The 23,478-nt window shown below is 38.6% G+C and overlaps 1 protein-coding gene across 1 annotated transcript in view; it reads right to left on the reverse strand.

Moving 5' to 3' along the window:
- EML5 (EMAP like 5) overlaps nucleotides 1-23,478 on the reverse strand; it is a 101,113-nt gene that overhangs the window by 2,847 nt on the left and 74,788 nt on the right. The window contains exons 29-40 of the mRNA XM_035107512.3: nucleotides 16,738-16,816; nucleotides 16,174-16,303; nucleotides 15,948-16,046; nucleotides 13,839-13,859; nucleotides 11,559-11,732; nucleotides 11,234-11,442; nucleotides 10,066-10,223; nucleotides 9,022-9,136; nucleotides 3,580-3,768; nucleotides 3,179-3,351; nucleotides 2,174-2,336; nucleotides 1,214-1,317 (exon numbers count right to left, since the gene is read on the reverse strand). Coding sequence (XP_034963403.2) covers nucleotides 1,214-1,317; nucleotides 2,174-2,336; nucleotides 3,179-3,351; nucleotides 3,580-3,768; nucleotides 9,022-9,136; nucleotides 10,066-10,223; nucleotides 11,234-11,442; nucleotides 11,559-11,732; nucleotides 13,839-13,859; nucleotides 15,948-16,046; nucleotides 16,174-16,303; nucleotides 16,738-16,816 — 1,614 coding nt within the window. The remainder of the gene's footprint in view (nucleotides 1-1,213; nucleotides 1,318-2,173; nucleotides 2,337-3,178; nucleotides 3,352-3,579; nucleotides 3,769-9,021; nucleotides 9,137-10,065; nucleotides 10,224-11,233; nucleotides 11,443-11,558; nucleotides 11,733-13,838; nucleotides 13,860-15,947; nucleotides 16,047-16,173; nucleotides 16,304-16,737; nucleotides 16,817-23,478) is intronic.

The following is a 23,478-nucleotide window of genomic DNA, read 5'->3' on the forward strand; positions in this document are numbered from 1 at the left end:
TATCAAATAGCTGTTAAGTACTTTCCTTTGATGCCCAGATCTCATGGCTACAATAAGGTTTCTACCTTTCAGGACAAAGGCAAGGTGATAATAGGAAGTTGTCTTTATCTATCTCCTTAATCTCCTCTTTCATATGCATAACCTTTGAAGCCTAGGAATGCAAGTTGTCTGGGTCTCTCTGCAAAACGAGACGCGAGGGGATGTCAGTTTTAAAAACCACCCGCGTGTCTGCGAGAGCTCGCCACTTTCCTACCGTAGCTGCAGTTTGCCTGCCTCGCTCTCTGTCTCGGCCATCAAGAGGAAATCAACAGGCAACTCATGGCTGGGCACATACCGGTAGGAAAAGATGGGGGGAAGCAAGAGGTGGGCTCTGTGTGTGTGTGTGTGTGTGTGTGTGTGTGTGTGAGAGAGAGAGAGAGAGAGAGAGAGAGAGAGAGAGAGAGAGAGAGAGAGAGAGAGAAATAGACGCGCACAGGGGGAGAAAAAGGGACGCGCACAGGGGGAGAGAAATAGACGCGCACAGGGGGAGAAAAATAGACGCGCACAGGGGGAGAGAAAGAGACGCGCACAGGGGGAGAGAAAGAGACGCGCCCAGGGGGAGAGAAAGAGACGCGCACAGGGGGAGAGAAAGAGACGCGCACAGGGGGAGAAAAATAGACGCGCACAGGGGGAGAGAAAGAGACGCGCACAGGGGGAGAGAAAGAGACGCGCACAGGGGGAGAGAAAGAGACGCGCACAGGGGGAGAGAAAGAGACGCGCACAGGGGGAGAGAAAGAGATGCGCACAGGGGACGCGCACAGGGGGAGAGAAAGAGACGCACACGGAGGTCATTCATGAGGCAGCGTCTTTAATCGCTCCTCTTTTCTTCTTCGTGCCTTCCTCTCCTCTCCACCGCAAATGCCACTTTTGTCCTCTTCACCAAGTAGAGCTCACATACAGTAGCACTACGGCTTATTTTCGGGGTATGTCTTATATTTTTTCAACGCATGAAAATCGTGCCATGCCTTATTTTATAGGCACGTCTTAAAATGTGAGAAACACGGTACATAGATTATTTATTCTATTAAGAGTACAGGATGGTGCACAGCAATTATGTCACAGCACAAATAGTGTCAGAAAAACTACTTATACATCCATAAAACAGGAATTGCATAAATTTGAGCAGGAAATGATATGACATATTTTAAGTAAGCTACAGTATATCTGGATTTACCTGGTCCAACTGGCCCATGTTATTCTATCAATCACAGTTTGATCCAGGAGCTGTTTTCCTGAAGGCACTTCATAAACTTGCCTTTTGTAAGACCCAGTAGAGACCTATAAGAATTAGTATAGAGTGATACAATTGCAGGTATTCTGATGATATTTTTGTCTTGAAATACGTTTCTGCTAAGGAGCAAATAGGTCAACATATCAAGAGATACTAATCAATATAATTGTCAAAATCAACAGTAAAACTGTTGGTGTATGTACCTGGTCCTATGCTATGCTGTCAATCATCCTATTCTTATTAGCTTTGGTTTTTGCTTGAGCCTTGTCATGGTAACAATACTTAACAGAATATTCTAGGAATATTAAAAGTACGTAGTGCACTTCTACAACACAACACAAAAGCTGAAATGTCTTTAAACTGGTTCAAACCTAATGGCAGCTTCTAAGTGAATAACTTGGAGCCAATATCAAGCTTACAGTGGCACCATTCATGAGAACCAGCACCCTTGCATGGAGGTTGCAAGTGTGGGTGCTGGCTATTGGCATGATAACAATGGCTTGAAAAAGGGTTCACAAATTACACAGATCCTGGTGGCCTGGCAGACACATGGAAGCACTGGTGCTTACAAACAGAAGCTTCGCTTAACTGTGCTTCTATGTTGCAAGCACATTTGCAGCATTGCGCCTTCCCAATGTGCTCTTTGTTATGTCTGAGCCAAAACTGTGTAACACATGAAACAAATAGGAGTTTTTATTTCCTGGACATAATCTAACCATCAGGTCCACTTAATATTTATACTGCCCTTCATCCAAAGATCACAGGGAAGTTTACAATATTAAAACACAAGAATACATACCATAGTAATAAACAAAAGCAATACCCCCCCCCCCCCGGTTTAAAAGGGCATGTTTATGAAACAAGTTTAAATTAATAATAATAAAAACTCCCAGTTATATTTACCTGAAGATAACAGCTATCTGCTGAAAAATCCATTTGAATTACAAAACTAGGAATGTCTTTGCAGTAGCTAGCTCGGTTAAGAGTAGGCCCCAATGTCAGGTCATAAAAATCCACTGCATTTTCACTGGAACCCACTGCTAAATAATGAGAATCTGGACTGAACCTATGTAGATAAACAGGTTAAATGAGATCTTGCTGGTGACATTGCATTGAAGAAATCTCAGAATGTTATTTTTTTCATTTACTTTTTATGCCATATGTTTTGTAAAATGATTGTGGTATAAAGTGGAGCAAAGATTTAAAGCATATGCTATATAAATATGAAATAAAAGACATTTTATTTCATATCTATATAGCATATGCTTCAAATATTTGCTCTGCTTTGCCCCTCCCCCTCATATTGACTGGCAGAGATGTGCAGCATTGAGAAGCCAGATCAGCAACGCAGACCGACCCCACCCCACTGGCTGCTACTGGTTGTGTGTCTTAAACGGGCCTAAATCACTCTTTTCCCTTCAAAAATGGTGACAGGCAGCAATGTGCACACAGTACATAGTTAAGCTATGGAATTCACTACCACAAGATGTTGTGATTTCCACCAATTTGGATGGCCTTAAAAAGGAGTTTACACAAATTCATGGAGGATAAGGCTGTGAACTTCCAGTATCATAGAATCATAGAATTGGACAAATAAAAGTCATCTAGTTCAACCCCCTGCAATGCAGGAATGACCCATGACCCTGAGATTAATAGTGATTTGCTGGGGACATGACTGGACAGAGTGCAGTCCCATTCATGTCCTTGTGGACTTCCCATAGGCATCTGGTTGGCCACTGTGAGGACTGAATGCTGGAATAAATGGGACTTTGGTCTAATCTAGCAGGGATACTCTTAGGTTCTTAATGCTGCATCCTCATGCATGCACATCCACCATGTCCAACAAGATGTGGATATAATTTTTAGAGAATCCAGAACCACAGCAGGTAAGGGAACATGATCTCTCACCTGATGTCCTGAATGGCTGATCTTCTGTCCCTTTTCTTCCCCCATATTTTCAGAGAGTTCACTAACAAGATAATAAATTCTCCATTTTTCATGCCAATAGCCACCATGTCGCCCTCTGGACTATAAGACACAGTGCGTGCTGCGTGGCCCAAATTTACTTTGTTCACCATCTTCTGTGAGAATTGGTTTTTAAAAGGAAGCACAATTAAATGTTTCCATTTATGTACAATGAATATAGCACAGCAAGATTATGTCATGATTATTTTTTTTAGCTCTTACGTTTACTTAATTCCTGGAAATACATTTAAAAGAAAATATGTACAAGTTTTCTTAGTGGATTTATTTTTAATGTATAATTTTTCTAAACAATTATATAGTCTTACTGTAATTTTTATACCTACTTTATCAGCAATATCCCAGAGTCTGACTGTCCCATCTTCTGCAGCAGAAAGGAAAACATCACGAGAAGGGTGTGTTGCTAGTCCCCAGATAGGCCCATCCATGTGGCCATTAATTAGAATGTTACATGCTGCATTTTTCTCTCCAACTTCTATTATTTCAGCATTCTTTGTCCCAACAAGAATTTTCCCCTGGAACAATTTCAGTTAATGAAAACTATTTTTAAAAATAGCATCTGTTGATGAGGGGTAACATGAATCTATGCATAATAACTTAGAAATCATGAAGATATTTTCACTAAAGAAATTGTTGAAATCATGAAAGTATTAAATACTAGGGGGGCAGGATCCTTGCTCACTCCGATTGCCATTCTCCTACTATTTCCCCCATGTTAACCCCTGAGCTTCCCTTGCAACTACTAAGCTCCCGTTTCACCTTTTCAGCCCTATTTCTGAAGCCCCTTTGTACTCCTATTTTCACCTTCATACTCATTTCCATGCTTCTTCCTCCCTCCTTGTTTTTCACACCCCTTTGCACTGCCTGATTTTCTTTTTTTTTAAACATACTTTTTATTAATTTTACAAAATACAAAAAAAAAAACGGTACATACATAAACACCTTTTCCACCTCCTTCCTACCCACCCACATGGGTCCTCCCCTGCCACAGAAGTATCCCATGTATGTGAACAGTCAGAGATGGTCCATTTTATGCTTGGATTTCTGTCCTCCTCCCCCTCCCCTGACCCCAAAGCCCCCCCCTGCCACCAGGGAGCTCCAGCAAACCAGGGCAGTACGCAGGAGGCCATCCATCCAACCATCTATTGTCATACCGAAAAAAGAGAAAAATAGAAATAGGAAAAAAGAGAAAAAAGAAAGGGCAAAAAAAGAGAAAAAAACAATACAAAACAGAAAAAATTTTCTTACATTCATAATTGTAAAACCATATTTTGTGGGCTTCCCCTCCCCCCCCTTCCCCGGTTTTCATCCCTTTTTTATCATCTGCAACAGTTTCTTACTTTATAAAAATACACCTTTGTATCTTATACAACTTATAAATCAATTGTTAACATTTTCATCTAATATTCAAATCACTGAAAAATCAAACTCCCATTTTATCTTCCCGTGCCTAATTTTTACTCCCTCTATAAGCCTCCATATTTTCACATTTTTCCAAAATCCATTCACTTTTAAAACTATAACTATTCTCAGGTGCAAAGCAATTTAAAGTGAAAGCCTTCGCAGATGATTTAGTTTTAACATTGGAAAATCCAAAGGAAAGTGTTGCAGAAGCTATAGAAGTAATGGAAAAATTTGGTCAATTGGCAGGATTCAAATTAAATAGACAAAAAACCAAGGTTATGGCAATGAATATGTCGAAAGAAGAAAAACAGGAATTACAGTTAAAACATGGACTCGACGTGGCTAAAAAGGTAAAATATTTGGGAATATGGATGACAGCAAAGAATATTAATCTTTACAGTGATAATTACGAACAAGTATGGAAGGAAATAAAGAAAGACCTGGAAAGATGGACTAATATGAAAATGTCATTCTTAGGAAGAATTGCAACAATAAAAATGAATGTATTACCTAAGATGTTATTCCTATTTCAAACTATACCTGTGGTTAAAGGTACGAGGCAATTCCAAGAGTGGCAAAAGATTTTATCAAGATTTGTCTGGCAGGGGAGAAAACCTAGAATAAAACATAAGATTTTGGTAGATAAGAAAGAAAGAGGTGGATTCGCCCTGCCAGACTTGAGACTTTATTACGAAGCGTCCTGTATCTGTTGGATAAAAGAATGGATAACTCTAGAGAATACGGACTTGTTAGATTTGGAAGGTTTTAACAATAGATTTGGATGGCATGCATATTTATGTTATGACAAAAAGAAATCACATACCGGGTTTACGAATCATGTGATAAGAAGATCTCTGTACGAGGTGTGGGAAAGAAATAAAAGGCTGTTAGAGACTAAAACACCCTGGTGGGTCTCACCAGCAGAGGTATTAACAGTTAAGAAAGTAAATATGGAAAAGAGGCGGGCCACGTATGAGGAAATCTTGACGAAAACTGAAAAAGGATGGAGTTTAAAACCTTTTGAGGACATTAAAGGAGTGTTAACAGGATGGATAGAATACCATCAAATAAATGATGTGCTTAAAGAAGATAGAAAAATAGGTTTTGAGGATAAAAGATCCAAATTTCAAATAGAAGTGCTAGAAGGCAAAACAAAGCTTTTGACAAAGATGTATGATCTGTTGTTGGAGTGGTATACAAAAGATGAGTTGACAAAAGAAGTGATGATTAAATGGGCAAAAGATTTGGGGCATAATATTGAATATGATGCGTGGTTGAAACTATGGAATCAAACTTTAAGATTTACAGCATGTACTGCCTTGAAAGAAAATGTATATAAGATGATGTACAGATGGTATTTAACTCCAGTTAAGTTAGCTAAAATGTATAGAATGAGTGATAAAAGTTGCTGGAAATGTAAAGAGAAAGATGGTGAATTTTATCATATGTGGTGGACATGCGAAAAAGTTAAAAGATTTTGGGAAAGTTTATATAATGAATTGAAAAAGATGTTTAGATATACCTTCCCAAAAAAACCAGAAGCATTTTTGTTAGGAATAATAGGAGGAGAGATTAGAAAAGAAGATCAAACACTGTTTATGTATGCAACAACCGCGGCTAGGACTTTGTTAGCCCAAAAATGGAAACTACAGGAATTACCTACAATTGTGGAGTGGCAGATAAAAATGATGGACTATGCTGAACTTGCTAGATTGACATGCAAGATTCGTGACCAGGGGGAGACAAGGTTTCAAAAGGACTGGAGTAAATATGTGGACTATATGGAGAAAAACTGTAGATCATTAAAAACTCTCGCAGGATTAAAATAAACCTTACGAATTGACCAATATGTTAAAAAAGGAACTGCAAAAAAGGGAATTAACAAGAAAACCGCATGAAGGGAGGGGGGGAAGTCATAGCTCGGCGGAGCAAGGTAAAAGATGTGAATATAAGATTTTGTATAAAAGATTGGTTTTGTTAATTTGTTGAATTTGGAAAATCGGAATAAAATGTATTTAAAAAAAAAAAAAAATAAAACTATAACTATTCTCAATTTAACCTTACATCCCCGATTACCGGCTCCACCCCCCCAATCCAGCAAATTCCATAATCAGCAGACCAGTTATAAACCTGTTAATCCATCCTTATAATCACAACATCACTTTCCCTTCACCCCACCCCCTGTTTACAGTCTTTTGCCATCCAGGCCACCATACGGGACCCCTGAATTTCTTCTCTTCTCTGCATATTTTTTCCTTCTTCCCTGTGGGCGTTCTGGAGTTCCAGTAATACCAATCGTGCCCCCCTCAAAGGCAGGGCACTCCATCCAACTTTTTGTAGAGTAAAGCCATCATTTTTTTCGTGGTGTGCTTCATTTTGTGTTGAATCATCACAGTCCTCATCTTCCTCTTTTCCTTCCAAATCACAGTCACCATCATTGTCATTCTCACATTCATCTTTTTCAGTGTCAAAAGCTTCATCTTCTAAAAAATCATATTCTGCCATCACCATCTGAAATTGTTGCTGTAACTCTTGCCGTCGTGTCTCCTCTTGACATAGTTCTATTCTTGTTTCCCACATTAAGGTCAAAACAGACCGCTGGAACTCAGGGGAACACTTTTTTGTTGACATAGTTCAATCCTGCCAAGGTCAAAACTTGTCACGTGGGGTGGAATATGATCACAGTTTATTTTCTCGACTCCATTTTAACAAACTGGCTGCATTCTTCAAGTCTTATTCGAACTCACATTTCACAAACATTTAGACCAAAAAAGAAATTCCACAAAGTCCAGAAATACAAAGTGAAATAAAAATTGACTTATAAATCCTGATCAACTCACTGGGTTGTCTGGGCTGCCGGCTCCCGAGGAAAAGAAAGGTTTTTCTTAGTCTTTACCTCTTGCTGCAGGGCACTCACAACCACAGTCTCTCTCCCCTTTCACCCTGCATCAAAGGGGAGATTCTCTTTGATGCCTTTGAGGGATCCTTTTGAATTGCAAATCTTCTGTTTACGGCTTCGGGTTTCTATTTACTGTCTCTTTTGTTGCCGTGGGGGGGGGGGTGGCTTCCTCTTTTCTCCCCTCTCTCCCAGATCCAAATTGTTTTATAATCCAAATCGTGAGGTTACTTACAGTCTTGTTTCCAATCGTTTTATTTTCGGAAGAATCCAGCGCTCTCCGCCTTCGGCTTGAAGCTTCTCCCTGCTAGAATAACGTTGCCGCTCAAAATGGCCCCCGCGACTTCTACCCTCCTCGCTCCGGAGCTCTTATTAGAGCTAGCCGAAGGGTTGGGGAGTCCGGATTGGGGCTGTGCCGAGCAAATTTGCCCCCGGGACGCCCTTCCCGAGGTTCTAAGGGGCGCAGCGTCGCTCTCGCTGCCCTCCCCACTCCTAGCAGGGACGGGCCGTCTCGGAGACGAGACGAAACCCCGCCGATCGGCGCTGGCGCTGAACCCGGAAGCCCTGCACTGCCTGATTTTCACCTCTACCTCCTTCTCCCACCTTTTTTCAAGTGTCCCTTGCACACAGACCATCCCCATTTCCATGCCTCTTCCTCCTCTCTTCTATTTTGCAGCCCACCCCCATTTGCAAACACATTCTCATTTTAAACATTGGGAAAGATTTGAGTAGATCAAGAAGGGCATTGGGAAAGACTGTGCTGTACCCATGTTAGCTTTTTGGTGCTAGCTTGTGCTTCTGTGTTGTAGACATATCCGTTCTTTCTGCTTGTTAAAACTTAAAGAACAAAAAGATAACCCTCATTGTTCCTCCCTTTCCAATCTAATTAGACCTCTTGAATTGCTTTAAACCACCACTTTCTCTCTTTCAGTGTTCCTCCATCTCCTCTTTGCTCAAACCTCTCCTGTTGTGAAAACTGCCACTTTTCTGCTCTCATTGTTCCTCCTTTCCTTCTCTCCCGTCCTCAATACTTTCATGCAGCAGAGAGGATCTCAATATTGCTAGAGTACTGCCCAAGTCAAGAAACAGCAGCGAAAGGTACAACAACGAAACTAAATACCAAAAATTTTCAACATGCGTATATGCTTCCTCAACATGCTGTGAAGCTCACCAGTCTGAATTGCTTTAAATGGGGATTTGACAAAATTCATGGAGTAGCTACTAATCCTAATGGCTATATGCTACCTCCACAGTCAGAACACTGGACTACATAAGCCTTTTATCTAACAGGCTCTTCTTATCTAATATTTGAATAGAATTTTAACAGCTAAAATTGAGAGTAAACATGCTATGATGCTTAGAAACAAACAGAAATGATAGGTTGCTGACAAATAAGCAAAGATGATATAAAACCAATATGAATCAGCATGATAGATGTTGTCATCTCTTTAAGGAGACCAGTACTTACTTTGCCTCTGCAGACAGAGCGAACACAGTCAATTATCTGTCCTGTCTCTAATCTGAAGGCACGACACCGCCTTAGCTCCTGATCCCATAGTTTAACTGCTCCACCTTCTTTTGATCTAGTGAAAATAAAGAAACATTATAGAAAGAATAGATAAAATCGCTCAATGTAAAATGCATGTGTTCAAATCCCATATTCTTTTCATTAAATGGATATCACAGTTGAGGTTCACAAATGAATAATTAAAACCGGTATTTTAAAATATACAATATTATGTCAGTTTTGCTATCCACAAACTATTTTGCAATGGTTTTAGCTTACTTAACAGTATGTATTTTTAAGATTTCCACATTTGTCATAGTTGTTAAGCACGTTTACTATTTTGTAGAAGCTTCTGTTATTTTAACTATTTCATGTCACATTGTAGTTAAGGCTAATATGCTAGTCAGTGAGAGCATGGCTGCTCAAGTTTTCACTTCCTTGACTTGGGTATTCATTCCCCTAATCTTAGACATAATCTACGGTAGTACTGTACATGCTTAACTCTTTTCTATGTGAGAGAAAATGACTGAGGATATTCCTTACTTTATAATACATTTTGTTGCAGTAAGAATATAGGAAAACATAAAAAATACAAGATTATTTCTGAAAGTCAGTCACTCACTTTGAAATGATTACTTTTCTGAAAGGCTTATTGGTATTATGCTAGAGAAGATTGAGTCTAGCAGTAAACCATGCAATACTAGTGGGAAACAGGTAAAATCATTGAATTCAGTTTCCTGTTTTACTCATTGTAAATACTGTAATTAGGTAGGGAATTTTTCTAACATTTAACAAGAGTTGCCATGGCTGCTGTGTCAGTAAAAGCCACTACTTGCTCTGCTACAGCTAATATAGATAAATAGGTTTAGGCTGTCAATTTACTTATGTACAAATAGTGAATTGTATATACTTAAAAGTAAAACTACCACAGTGTAATTTACTTCAACACATTTATGCATTCATTAATATATTTGTAAAATGTATCTGTAAGAAAACTGGACTCACGGCCTCTCCTTGCCTCCTGTTACAATTAAGCCATCTCTTAGTGTTGTGTACATTGCAAATATAGGCCCATTGTGAGCTTTGCCTACAATTCGATTCAGTATATGTTCTTTCCAAACACACACATCTCCACTGATTGTACCTGTAAATGTCAAATTATTCTGAAAAGGAGGGAGGGAATGTGTTCATCATATGATTTTAAAAGGGGGAAAATGCATATATTTATAATGAAACTACAGATGGTGCAGAGCACAGTGGACAGAATACTAACTGGGGTTAACTGCTACAAGCATTTTATACCAGTTCAAAATATCTTCAGCAAAATGATTTATGTTCTCAGTTCAAAATATTGGTCTTACAGTTGGCCTGGAATAAAAAAACTACCTTCTCCCATAAGAACTTGTCTGCCAATTAAGATTGTCCTCGATGGCCCTTGTGCAGGTTTTCCCATTCTCAAAGCCAGGTGAAATGTCATTTTCTCTGGTAGTATCAATATGGATCTCCCTCCCCAGAAAGGTTTGCCTTGCACCTTCTTAACAGTTTTTTTTTAGGTGTCAGGAGAAGTCTGTCCTGTTTTGTTGCACTTCAGTAGCTTTCTAATGGTACTGCAGATTTTCTCTTAATTACCGTTTATTCTGTTTTTATGTGAGTTTTATGCTGGTTCTGATTAGATTTTATTGTATCTGTATTTAAAACTGCCTTAGACCATTCTGGCAACATTCGAACATCATTTAATAAACAAACAAACAAACAAACAAACAAACAAACAATGTTCTGTGTTTATAATATAGTGAAAAGAAAGGTTCAGATCTGGAACTCAACTGAGGTTTCAATCAGATTCTAGTAATTATGGATGCAGCACAAGATTGGTAACTGCTCATAAAATATTCACTCCAGATCTAGTCTTTATCAGAGAAGTCTGAATCACTACTAGTACCTCAGCACCCTCAAATGTTTTAAAAAATATTTTTTCTAAATAAATCAGTTTTTCTAAATATACAAAATATCTGCATTGGAAGGCGAAGTGTTTAAAGACTATTCAACAGCTTCCAAAATCCATAATGCAACTTACGTTTGAGCTGCTTAGTCTTTAAAGCAGTAAAGGCAGTCATAGTTTAATGAAAACATGTAAAAAGAGTAACTGTAGTAAAGAGTATGTTTATTTACTTACAGCTCCAAATGCTACAGACAGCATAGTCTGCATTCTTGCATCTTCTATTGAACTTGTCTGTCCTTTTTTACTTAGAAGTGCTCTTCCAGCAAGTGTCCAGAATCTCACATGTTTTACTCCTACTGAAACAAATTGTGTGTCGGAGTCAGGCCTGAATTCTGCTACAAAAATACGCTGATTATGACCAGCTCTACTAGCGATTTTGGCACCTAATAGGAAGAATTAATTGTAATTTAAATTCACATATGCACAATTGTATTGTACCAGTAAGTAGTGATTAATGAACAAGATAAATGTGTTTTAGACAAACAAAACACCTTCCTACCTTCCTGCCACTTCCAAATGGTAATGGTATGTTCAGGATCCAGCCCTACAGACAGAAGAAGCTTGCCAGTGGCACTAAAACTGACTGAACAAACGCCTTTTGAATGGTAGCATCGCAAAACAGACAATGTCTGCTTATTCATTGCATCCCATACGTGAATACAAGGTGCTGTAGCTGTACAAACATAAGAACACCAGTAAATTATTTTGTTGGTTAAAGCTTATAGGATTTGTAACACTTAAATAATTCAACTAACTTTAGTTAAAAGAACAAAACCTGAAATTATAATCTTGCTTTCTGAAGCCAACACTGCAAAAAGTGCCCATTTGGGAAGATACTACCCAAATCTAGAAAAGAAACATCTAACAGCAGAACCTTCTTCTTAAGTCTCATTCAGTTACTCCTTAACACAAGAACAAAAAACTGAATTTTAGATTATCTATATAAAATTATATACAACCTTATATTTGTTTAATGACAAGGGGACAAAGCATGAATACAGACTGCAATTCACAACTTTACAATTTAGACTGCAATCCTAACTGCACTTACCAGAGAGTAAGCCCCACAGAATTCAATAGGACTTACTTCCAAGAAGACAGAGTGAGGCCTGTACTGTTAATCTAATTTTTAAAATAAACTTATCTCTGGTCTTTAGATATGGGCCATCCTGAACTTATTAAACTATTTATGAAATAGGAATCTTGGTCTAAGATTCTGGTCCTGAATATGCTCTGCTGGCAGGACCTCCGTACACACTGAATTTGCTTTACATTACAGATAGGTAGCCGTGTTGGTCTGACGTAGTAAAATAAAAAATAAATAAAAATCCTTCCAGTAGCACCTTAGACCAACTACGTTGGTCATAGATATGAGTTTTCGTGTGCATGTACACGAAAGCTCATACAGTGGTGCCTCGCTAGACGAATTTAATTCGTTCCACAGGTCTTTTCTTATAATGAAAAATTCATCTAGCGAATCCCATAGGAATGCATTGAATTTGTTTTGGTTTTTTTTTTGCCCATAGGAACGCATTAATTGAATTTCAATGCATTCCTATGGGAAACCGCGATTCGCTAGACGGATTTTTTCGTAAAACGAATTCGTCTAGCGAGGCAACCTCCGCTAGAAAAAACCTTTCGTTAAGTGGAAATTTCGTTAAGCAGGGCATTCGTTAAGCGAGGCACCACTGTACCTATGACAAACTTAGTTGGTCTCTAAGGTGCTACTGGAAGGATTTTTTTATTTTTGTTTTGAGGTAATACATTGTATGAATGCCAGATAGGAATGCAACACGTCATCTGTGCAATAAAGTATAGATATCTATATATGGTACAGGGGCATTCATGGGTGGTAAGAGTCTGTAGAAGACTGAAATATATGAGGGAAAATGTTTTCCAGTGCATTTTTCAGCACTACACAATCCCAGGCCACACTCTGCCAGTTCTGAAATGTACTTGATGCTGTTTTGGAATGTGACAATGGTCAACAAGGACCACAGTGGAAATCTAAAAGGCTGGGCTTCTATCCTCATCCCTTGTCCTAGAAGGAACATACTATGCTGAGACATAGTATCTAACACAAGTGGCACAAGACATTATAATCAAGGGAGCCGCATAGATAAGAGTTCAGAAACAACAACAACAACTGCTCTACATAGGCAAGCATGTGCATTATCCTTTTCTGTCAGCTGTTTGATACACAACTATGTAATATGACTACCTATTCATGCAAGATGAAAACAACTATACAAGATCACAGCTGAGACTATGACTTTCAAAGGAACATAATGATATTTCAAAAAATGGATTGATAGCACTGATAAGCATTCTGGATGGCTGGTAAAAACTGCATGACAATACAGTAAATGTGAAAGATGATTTATTTATTAACTCAGTCACCAAGGCCTCTTGAGTGAAAAGCTAAACAAAATAATATTTATAACAGAAACATTTGCTGTCAGCCCCAATGATTTTCCAGAAACTGAATTAATTTAAAGTTATATAAATAAGAAAATAGGTTATAAAATGTTCTATCACTTATCAAAACACTGGGGTGGTTGTGGTGGGTATAATACAATAAACTTTAAAATTTGTTAAAATTATTCTTTGACTTCATCTAAAATCTTGCATATTTATATCTTGTTGAATTTTGTGTTTAGTGCTGATGTTGTAGCGTTTGATATCATGGAAATATATTCAATTAATCTACCTACAGTACTGTGCGTAATGTCAAAAAACCTAGTTATACCTGAAGGTGTTAAAATTTAGTTTCCCTTACCTGACATATCTGCTGAGTCTCCTGTAATGGAAAAGCAGCAGAAAAATAATTACAACCAGAATGAAAATGATAACTAAAATATATGTGGTATAAGTACAAGTTTTGGTTTCAGAATTGTTGTCTAACAATATGAACTCTGTGGCAGGTATATTAAATGGGAACTTACTATCCATATGTAGTTAGTTGTTATTGCTTCCAATAACAGAATACTGTATACAGAGTGGCACGGAGATCCCTTTTCTTGAACAATGTTTAGTTAAAAATTACACAAACTTGAGTGATGTTGAATTCTCAGTTGTATGGAGAGCAAAATTGTTTGGTTAGAGATGGTTTAAAATAATCTTTCTTTCAACAGTTGTGAAAAACCAGCAGAGGACTATGTGTAATGCCATGGTTTCACATTACATGAGTGAGCCTTGGACTCATCTACTTTCTTTTCCTTATCCCTCTCTCCCCTTCTGCATTAAGATCCAGTTAGTAATTTCTTATTTAAAATAGGTCACAGTTTGCTGAATGGTGGTTTACATTTGCGCTCTAATCCAGAATTGGTAGGCTAAGCACAGTTTTCCGTTCAGACATGATGGCAAATTATTATTTGTGCTAAACAGGAAGTAGGTAATCAAACCTGAGCCTGCGAGGGCTGGAGACATGGGGAGGAAGAACACATGTCCACAGCACATTCCTGATCCTCCTAATCCATGTTTTGTTAGATCTTAACCAACTCAATGTGTTTGTAAAAAGTATCAACATCCAAAAACGTAGATCCAGCAATGACCACTGTCATAATTACCACTCTTAACATATTTTCTGTGATATTAAGTTCATAGTTCAGATCCAGATTCTATATGTGAATGCAGAAGGAGATCTCAAGGATGCAGGTTCACACTCATTTAAATGAAATGAGCAGATCTACTTGTACATTCTTTTAAAGAAGCCTCCCTCTCTTGAATGAGAAGTACGGTATAGGGAATTCTGTACATATACTGGTGCACCTACTCTCAGAATCAATTGCTGCATCATGACATCTACCTTAAACTTGTCATTTAAACCATATCATGTTTTGATTTGAGAATCTTCCAGACTGCAGTTCAAAATTCCATCTGTTCTAACTAAATACCTTGTATTCAGGTACATATTTAGCATCATTTTAAATCAAATTGCAGAAATACTTTCCTACCCCAAATTATATGATTAGCTTTTGGCAATCGTTTTGTACAAAAGGGAGCACTTTCATCCCTGCACAACTTTAATCAACCCATTTGACAATTTGTTCTGATTACTGTGCGCTGGATTGTTTATGATCACTGCTTTTCAATTAGTGCACTTTTGATTTTAATTTTGTTACATATTTTGAAAGCTCAATCTTTTTATATTATCTCTGCTTCAAAAGTGTACTGTATATTTTCCTCTTCGTTTCTCCTAAATAAGTGAATGATCATTAATGTCTATTGAAAACAGTATAATGCTGTAGCAGACAATACTTTATCACATAGCTGCACTGGGTGCATGGTAGAAGAAGAAAAAAAAACCCAGCCCTTAGCACTTGGCAGGATGTTACAGAGGACCACGTTATCCTAGGGTGGCAGAGTTTGCAGGATTGTTTACTAGTCCATGGGCTCAGGATTGATGTGAAGGTACACTGCTATAGTTTCTCAGTCTTCACAGAAGATATTGTGGAGTTTGTACACAATGCATCTATCTGCAAAGCTCACAGACCTGCTTTGCACCCCTAGGGGTCCCTGCATTCCTTCCTCCCTCTCATAGCAATGGGCATTTTGCTGTGTTGTGTATGCTGGACATGATAGTGTACATTGTGGCAGGTGTGAAAACAAAAAAGAAAATGTTTTGTGATTAAATGGGGCTCAGTAGTTTTAAAAATCATTTTGATAAATCTGCAATAAAATATAGCATTAGCATCCTTAAGAAGCATCAATGTGTTTTAAAAATAATTTTCAGTGCTACAAGAAAATATATAATTGGCACAGGTAACTGAGTAACATTCATACAAACAGAAGCAGCATAAGCAAATGCTTTCTTCTATCTATGAATTCACATAACTAACTGTTCATGCATATGTATTAATTTCTTTTTTAAAAAATACAAACATACCTACTTGGCCAGTTGCCACAAGGTTGGTAAACTTGGGGTGCTGATTTATAGTGAGGCACAAAATATCATCATTATGTTCCTGGTAAAAAGATTGAGAGCCTACAGAGACAAATACAGTATATTATTTAAAGTACAAATATCACATCTATGAGGGGGAAAGAAAAAAAGGAAGAAAAGAAAAACACTGTATCAATGCCAGATGGAATCTACTGTGTATGTTTCCTACCTGTTGCCACATTGTACAGAATTCCAACAGATGCAGTGTGATAAATTATATCAGCACCATCATTCAAATAGTGCACATTGTTCCTGCCATCTCTACCACGATAGCCAAACACCAGCTCCAGCACTAGATCCTAAGAAAACAGATTTATGATCACCACAAGTTTCCTTGTGAATAAAAGCTATTTCATGATTTCATCTTTGAACAGCACTGTACAAGCTGTTTAATGAATTTAATGTTTTCTTTTAATAGTGTTCCAAAGCATCAAGAAAAATCCTATAACTAACTTCACCACTTATATATTGGGAGCAAACAGGGAATATTCTGCTTGCAGTATTGACCAGCCCACAAGTTTACCCCCCAATTCTGATTTTATTCTGCCAGTCTGTCTGGACTATTGAAAAATCCCTTTAAATAGATGCAGAATAAATTATCACTTATTCTGCCTGTTTGTCCACAAGGCATTTGTTTACAGAAGCTGATTAATTAAATTTATATTATACCCCATATAGTTGTCTATAATGAAGTTTAAATGAGAATGTTAATAGGAATAGCAAGTTTTCTTACCTCTATAGGTCTCTTTTTTTTGCCAACATTATTTGTCTGAAGTTTTTCAGGCTGAGGCAATGCCCTACTAACTGGTGGTCTGAAACAAAGAACTGTGAATAAGAAAAGGTTGTCCGTCACCCATTCAGTACTAAAACAGCATCTTCTGAACTGTCGCCTGGGTAGAGAAAGCTGTAAGATACTTAGCTAGGACAGCCTTATAAATAAACCCTTAAAGTTATTACCCTACAAAGAAATGATACCAGTCTGCCGGGGGCTGGCAAAGAAGGGACAGAGAGGTTCATTTCTATATTGATTGAGGAGGAAGAGGCTACCCTCCTCCAGCAGTACCAGTTGGGTACAGTGAAGTCAACAGAGTGCTCCATCTCTTTTGGACCCGCTCAGTTACTCACCTGCATGGGATTCCATTCACTCTTGTGTGTGCAATTCCTGGTCACCAATGGCCACCAGACAGACACGTGCTTAAAAACAAGGCTGTGCTTGTACCAAAGGGACCATTTTATAAACAGTTATTTTATTATGTATATTTTATTACTTCTTTTGATCAATGTTGTATATTTCCACCATGTGGAAAGTAATCCAATGGCGCAGTGCACACATGATGGAAGACATGATCTTACAAGTGATGGTTCTTAATAAACACACCCATCCATCTCCTTGTATTGTGCAAGAACACAAACCATGAGAGCTGATTCATATGAAATGCTAAGCCAACACTGATTTGTTTCCTACACTTGTTCACAGTTATTAGCTTTCCTACACTTGTTAGCAGTTATTAGCTTTCTGTTGCCTGTAGTACTCATAGTTCCTCTTTTCCTAATTCCCTCATTGTTGTTCTACTATCTGGTCAGTACAGTTTTTATTTTATGCATGCACACCATACATTTAAAACACATTTAAAGCACATGGCAAACCACAAAGAATCCTAGGAACTGTAATTTATCCCTCACAGAGGTATAGTTTCCAGCAGCTATTAAAAAAAAACCCTAGTTCCCAATATTCTTTGTTTTAAACGTGCTTTAAATGTATGTTATATAAGCAACATGAATGAAAATTATTATTATTATTATTATTATTATTATTATTATTATTATTATTATTATTCCCTGTTCATTTGACTGGGTTGCCCCAGTCATCCAAAGACATCAAGGGTTCAACCAGAAAATCATGATTGTATTTTATAATACACACTTTAATGTTCAGTACCATCAAATTTTAAAACATTGCACGACATGCACTTTCCATTACTTTAATGACAAAAGCAAAGAATGAAGACAATTTGACAAGCACAGGTTGGTGATGTAACACAGACCACTGATAAAGATCTCCAGTCTTACTGCACTACTTACTGACTTCTGAGACTGATCACAGTGTATGGGGTAGAGCAATATGGAGGGGGCTTGACTTAGAGGACAAGGCATGGGCTTTGAGTGAAAGGATGGGGTTTTGTATGCAATTACTAGGCTTCTGATAATGGAGCAGAGATCTTGGAGACCCCTCTGATCCCTGCTAAACATAAATGCTATGATGACATGGCATAGGCAGTGAACATACTGTATATAGCAGAGGGCTAAAAAGCATAATGTTGTAGAAGCCACAGCAGAATAAGAAAGGGATGTCTGCTAAGTTTGTGAAAGCCGGAAATCAATTTCCAAAAGAAGTACCTTCCTGTGCTGGGGGATGGTATAAAGTACAAGTTAGTAATTCCTATACTTAATTTGTTTTCCCCCTTCTTCCTTTAATACTTAGGAATGGTAGTGGAAGTAAATAAGAGTTAAGCCTCCCAAACTGCATAACCATATGGCAGCCCCTCCTGTTATGGCTAGCTGTAGATCTCTAAAGTGTACTAGAATTATAAGAAACTAGATGAACCAATTCACGTAATTAAAACATTTTAAAAATGATACTAAATCTAAAGTTACACAAATGAGGCTGCAGGTACAAATACATGTTTTATTTGGATATTGCAGAATTGATATCAAGGAAACCTTATTGAACAGGAAAATCAGTAACCCCTCACAAACTATAAAAAGTGAATGTGTATGCCCTACTGTGTTCAGTGAGGCACACTTCCAGTAACTATGCAACCTTAAATAAGTTTTCATCTGAAAAGAGTATATTTTTTACACTCAAGATTCATAGCTCTTGCTTTGAGAAGGCTTTTAAAAACTATGTTTTTTCCAGAAAGAAGGTTGTGGGGCAGGGGTGCATTGGACTTGCATCGGGTTGACGGGGCATCTGCTAGGACTGCTTGTCTGCTTCAGAGGGGGAAAAGGAAGAGCTGCGATCACCATGGGGAAGGGGAGCAAGTAAAGAGGCTGCTTCTACCTTGCGCTCCCGGAACGGCAGGAGGAGGAGGAGGAGGAAGAGGAGGAGGAGGAGGAAGAGGAGGAGGAAGGCCTGTAAGGGAGGCTCCTCATCTCACGGCCTCCTCCTCCAGCGAGTGGCTCTGCAGTGGCGGGGCCTGAGGACATCCAGCCAGGCCTGGGCTCAGAGGCCACTGATGGGAGGAGAGGAAGAAGAAGGGAGGCCCAATGCGGTTCTTAACTTGGCAAGGGGGAGAAGCGGGGTCCGTTCAGCCAGCCAGCTGCCCATCAGACTGATACACGGACTGCTCACCTGCTCCCTCAGTGCGCACCACCCCCAATGGACATTTTTCAAAATTTAAAAAATCCACCTCGGTGGTGATTTCACCTTTGGAATCCTGGGCATCTCTGGAGAAATCCAGATGTATGGCAACCGTAGTTAACAGCAACTGTCATTCTGGCATAGAGTTGCATTAGGCCCAAAGCTTTGTTGGGGCAATGACACAAACATGACACCCCTATGCCAATAACCCACGTGGATAGATATAAGGCTGGATCTACACAGATATTTTAAAGAACTATGAAAAAAGACCGCTATACAGTAAAAGCTCCCAATGCAATTTACCATTCACTTTGGATTTCAGCTCTACAGCACCATCTGGTGCCACATTTTTATAATGCACATATAACGTTATAATTGACCCATGTAGCTGAGTCCTAAGTTTCAGCCAAGTAAATGATAGGGGTCCCAAACTTACCATTATTTACTTCCCCACGGTTTTTAAGGTGGTTCTACTTCCACTTAATATATTGGATTTATACATACAGGTACACTTCATTTGCTAAGAGCTGATTCAAGCATTGGTGAGGGCATGTGGTATAATCCCAAGCATGCAATCCTCCCACTTCCATATTGAGGTAGTGCAGTTCTCATCCTACACCTTTAAACATACTCTATTAGTTTGGGAAGCATAGATGACAATGAAACAAGTTACCAATTATTCCTTACAGCAGAATCAAGATTTGCCACTGAAACTGAAAATAATAGTGACATCTATCATTCTGATGTCATTTTAAGTTAGCAGCTGCACATGGTTTAAATGAAGAAGTCAAAACTGCTTCCGAAAACTGTGCTCTGTGAGAAGACAAATTACAGCTTCGGGACAGAAATAAGCGCCTATGTCAGTGAGGTGGGCACAGAAAGACAATGTAAGAAAAAGAACAGAAAAGCAGAAGATTCACCAAAGCAGTGAGTGAGATTCTGAAAAGCAGCAGATGATGTAGTAAACAGGTCCTAATAGATACCTCAGTACATGAAGGAAATAGTACTAATATCTCTTGGAAGAGCATAGTGCTACATAGGTAACAAACCTATAGGCAAAGAGGTTTGTTTAGCCAGCTATTAAATAAGGCCTCTCTCTAAATATGTTACGCAGTGAAAGTAAAATAGGTGGGAATAACCATGCACTCCATCTTGAGCTGAGATATGAATGTGATAATAAACAAAATAATAAATTAACTAGATTCATAGGAGAAATCTCTATGGAAGCATATGAAAATGCCCTTAAGATTTTATTGAACTTGTAATTCTACTTTATTTTATTTATTTTCAGTATTTAAAAAAAATGTTAAATTTAGCAAATTTAATGAGGTCAGGGTGAAGAGAAGTGTTTACATTTGCAGAGTTCTATATATGTACAGAAAGTAGCATGACAGCATGACAGTTGAAGGCTGGTAGAAACATGTATATGTGTATCAGGGACACCAAAATGACAAGACAGCTTTGCGTGGAAATGGAAGATGGTGCTGAAATATGAAAAAGACATTAGCAAAGTAAAAGCATTACCTGGAACCTCTTTTCAGCAGCAGAAGGAAGAGAGAATGATTACTTATTCCAGTTTGGTTTAATGATGAATTGGTGAAAAGTGTGTTTTAAGATAAGAAAACCAAGCATCTAAAATTATTTTATAGCAGAAAAGATATTACGTAGAATTGTGTTGATCTGATCTTCTGGCAATATCCAAGTGTAAGAGATTTTATTTTGTGGTTGTGTTTTTTTGTTTACAAGGATAATATTTACAGGTATAAGATGGAGAGGGATTTTAAAAAAAAGTTGAGACATGATTTGCAAGAGAGGAGTAGTTTGGCAGCATAAAGAAAAGGAATAGGAAAGTGAAGGAGTGCTGGGAGAGGAAGAGCCCGTAGTGTAGGGAAAATGAGAAGGAATATATTACCTCTTTTGGGGTACAAAAGAGTAAGCTTGCTAACTATTTACTCAGGTTCCTCTATTTGGCAAAGAAGGCTCATCAAGCATGCTCCAACACCACACAATAGAACAGTGATGCAGGAGAAGAACTTTTACAAGCTTTCAGGAAAATGATGTCTAACTTGATATTCCACAGGTTTCATTAAACAAAGGCAATATAATTGCAAATAAGACAGATAATATTTGCTCATATAGCTTTTTAGTACAGAAAAGGATGGTTTGGAAAACTCCATTTTTCATGCTTCTGCCTGCTTACCAAGTTTCCGGATCAAATTATTGTGGGTATGCCTGGGGTGCTCCTCTAATCTTTACACTAGTCACTAATTCTCATATCAATTTCTCATTACTTTTTCATAATTCTTCACCTGTTAACAATGAGGCAGCTTTGTAATTTTTCACTCATATATAGCTAATTGCAAGTACCCCAGGCAAAAACCCAAGCAGAAAACTGTACCCAAGACTCACAGGTTACCATCACTCCTCCCCCTAGGTTTTGGAGGCTAGAAGAAGGGAAAGCAGAGTTGCACTAGTACCAGACTTAGCACTATCCAACGAAGGGCAGTACAGAGCCACATGTCGAGTTCAAGGCTCTTAGGTTGAAAGTGGGAAAAGCAGAATTGCATTCAGGTCCTAATAGATACTGACACTGGCAATGGGGAACTGAAGAAGTAGTGGCCATGAAAGTGAGTGGGGCAGGAGGTGTGTGATAATCCTCTAAGTAAGTATTTATTTACCAAGACATGATAGGGAAATAAATCAAAGTTTTACAACAAAGACAGCAGCCTTAGCATACTATTGTCATTTTTATCACAACCGTTAGCAGGAAGGGCTTGTACACATTGGGCCATATTCAACTAAATCACAGCAGTAGTGGAAAACACTGCAATGATGCTCTTCTCCACCCCACACCCCACTTCCCCAGAACCAATTCTGGAGGATCAGCAGAACAGCACATACGGGGAGGAGAAGAGACATAGTCCCATCAGGCAAGCAGAAATGCTTGCATTGATGGAACGGCCTCCTTATCACTACTTTGAATACAACTCATAATAATGTAACTCTTGTATGAGTAATTTTGATGACCTGGTCCTGAGTCTATTTTCCCCTCTGTATTATATTACTATTTTATAAATGCTTTTCAAACAACTCATACAAATTCCAAAATGCACAGAACAGATATATACCGTATTTTGAAAGGAGTTGTTCTGCTTTGTTTATGCTTATGTATAAATCACAACACTGTACAGTATTTGGAGATGGAAAAAAATCAAGTAAGTGCAAACTCATATAGGCTATCGGTGAAATCTGAACATTTAATTCCTCAAGGTTTTTTTTAAAGATACCAGCTTTTATCAATGAATTGTCATTGTTCCTTTGCTGCTTTTGTGATGAAAATCACAATACTCTACAAATATCTATTTGCTCTACACAGAAACTGCAATAGGCACCTATAGCAGATTCTTGATTAAAGTCACTATCAGTTGGAGAGAGTGATGTGATTTTCCAGAAACAGGCAGGTGGGAGTAATTAACCACCTTCCTCCTGTGCCAATATCCTAATGCAGATTGCACATGCACACTTTTTTTTTTAAAAGTTAACGATATATCATACATTTAACATCTAGTTTGGCTCTAGAATCAGCTCCTTAGACACTGAAGCTACGTAGCAATTGGAAAAGAATGAAGGAAAGAAGAGTCAACTCCAGAACACTGAAACTAATAGACATTGCTTGTAGACATTGCTTATGTCAAGTTTTCTGTCTGGTGCTGAGCTAGAAGCAGGGCCGCCTTAAGCGCCCCTGGGCGGGTGAGCGCAGCACGGTTGCCATGGGCGCAGCTGCGCGGTTGCCATGGGCGCAGCTGCGCGGCGGACCGGCCGGCCAGCGGGCGGGTGCAGCTCGCGACGCCCTCCTGGCGGGCCGGCGCCGTGGTGCCCTGCGCCACCCAGCCTGGCCATAGGGCCGGCCCTGGCTAGAAGCTATAACCTATATGGCACACAGAAGATGTATAAGGTATGTATATTCATGGACACAAAACTGCCATCAGAAGAATGCATCTTTTTTGTTTTTTATCAGCCTCATTTGATTGCTCTAGAAACTTTCCAATAGCGAAAAGGAAGTACTGTATTTTTCCATGTATAAGACTAGATCTTCTTCCTAAAAATAATGTC

The sequence above is a fragment of the Zootoca vivipara genome, chromosome 1 (assembly GCF_965207765.1).
Source record: "Zootoca vivipara chromosome 1, rZooViv2.hap1.1, whole genome shotgun sequence".
In the NCBI taxonomy this organism is placed as follows: domain Eukaryota; kingdom Metazoa; phylum Chordata; class Lepidosauria; order Squamata; family Lacertidae; genus Zootoca; species Zootoca vivipara.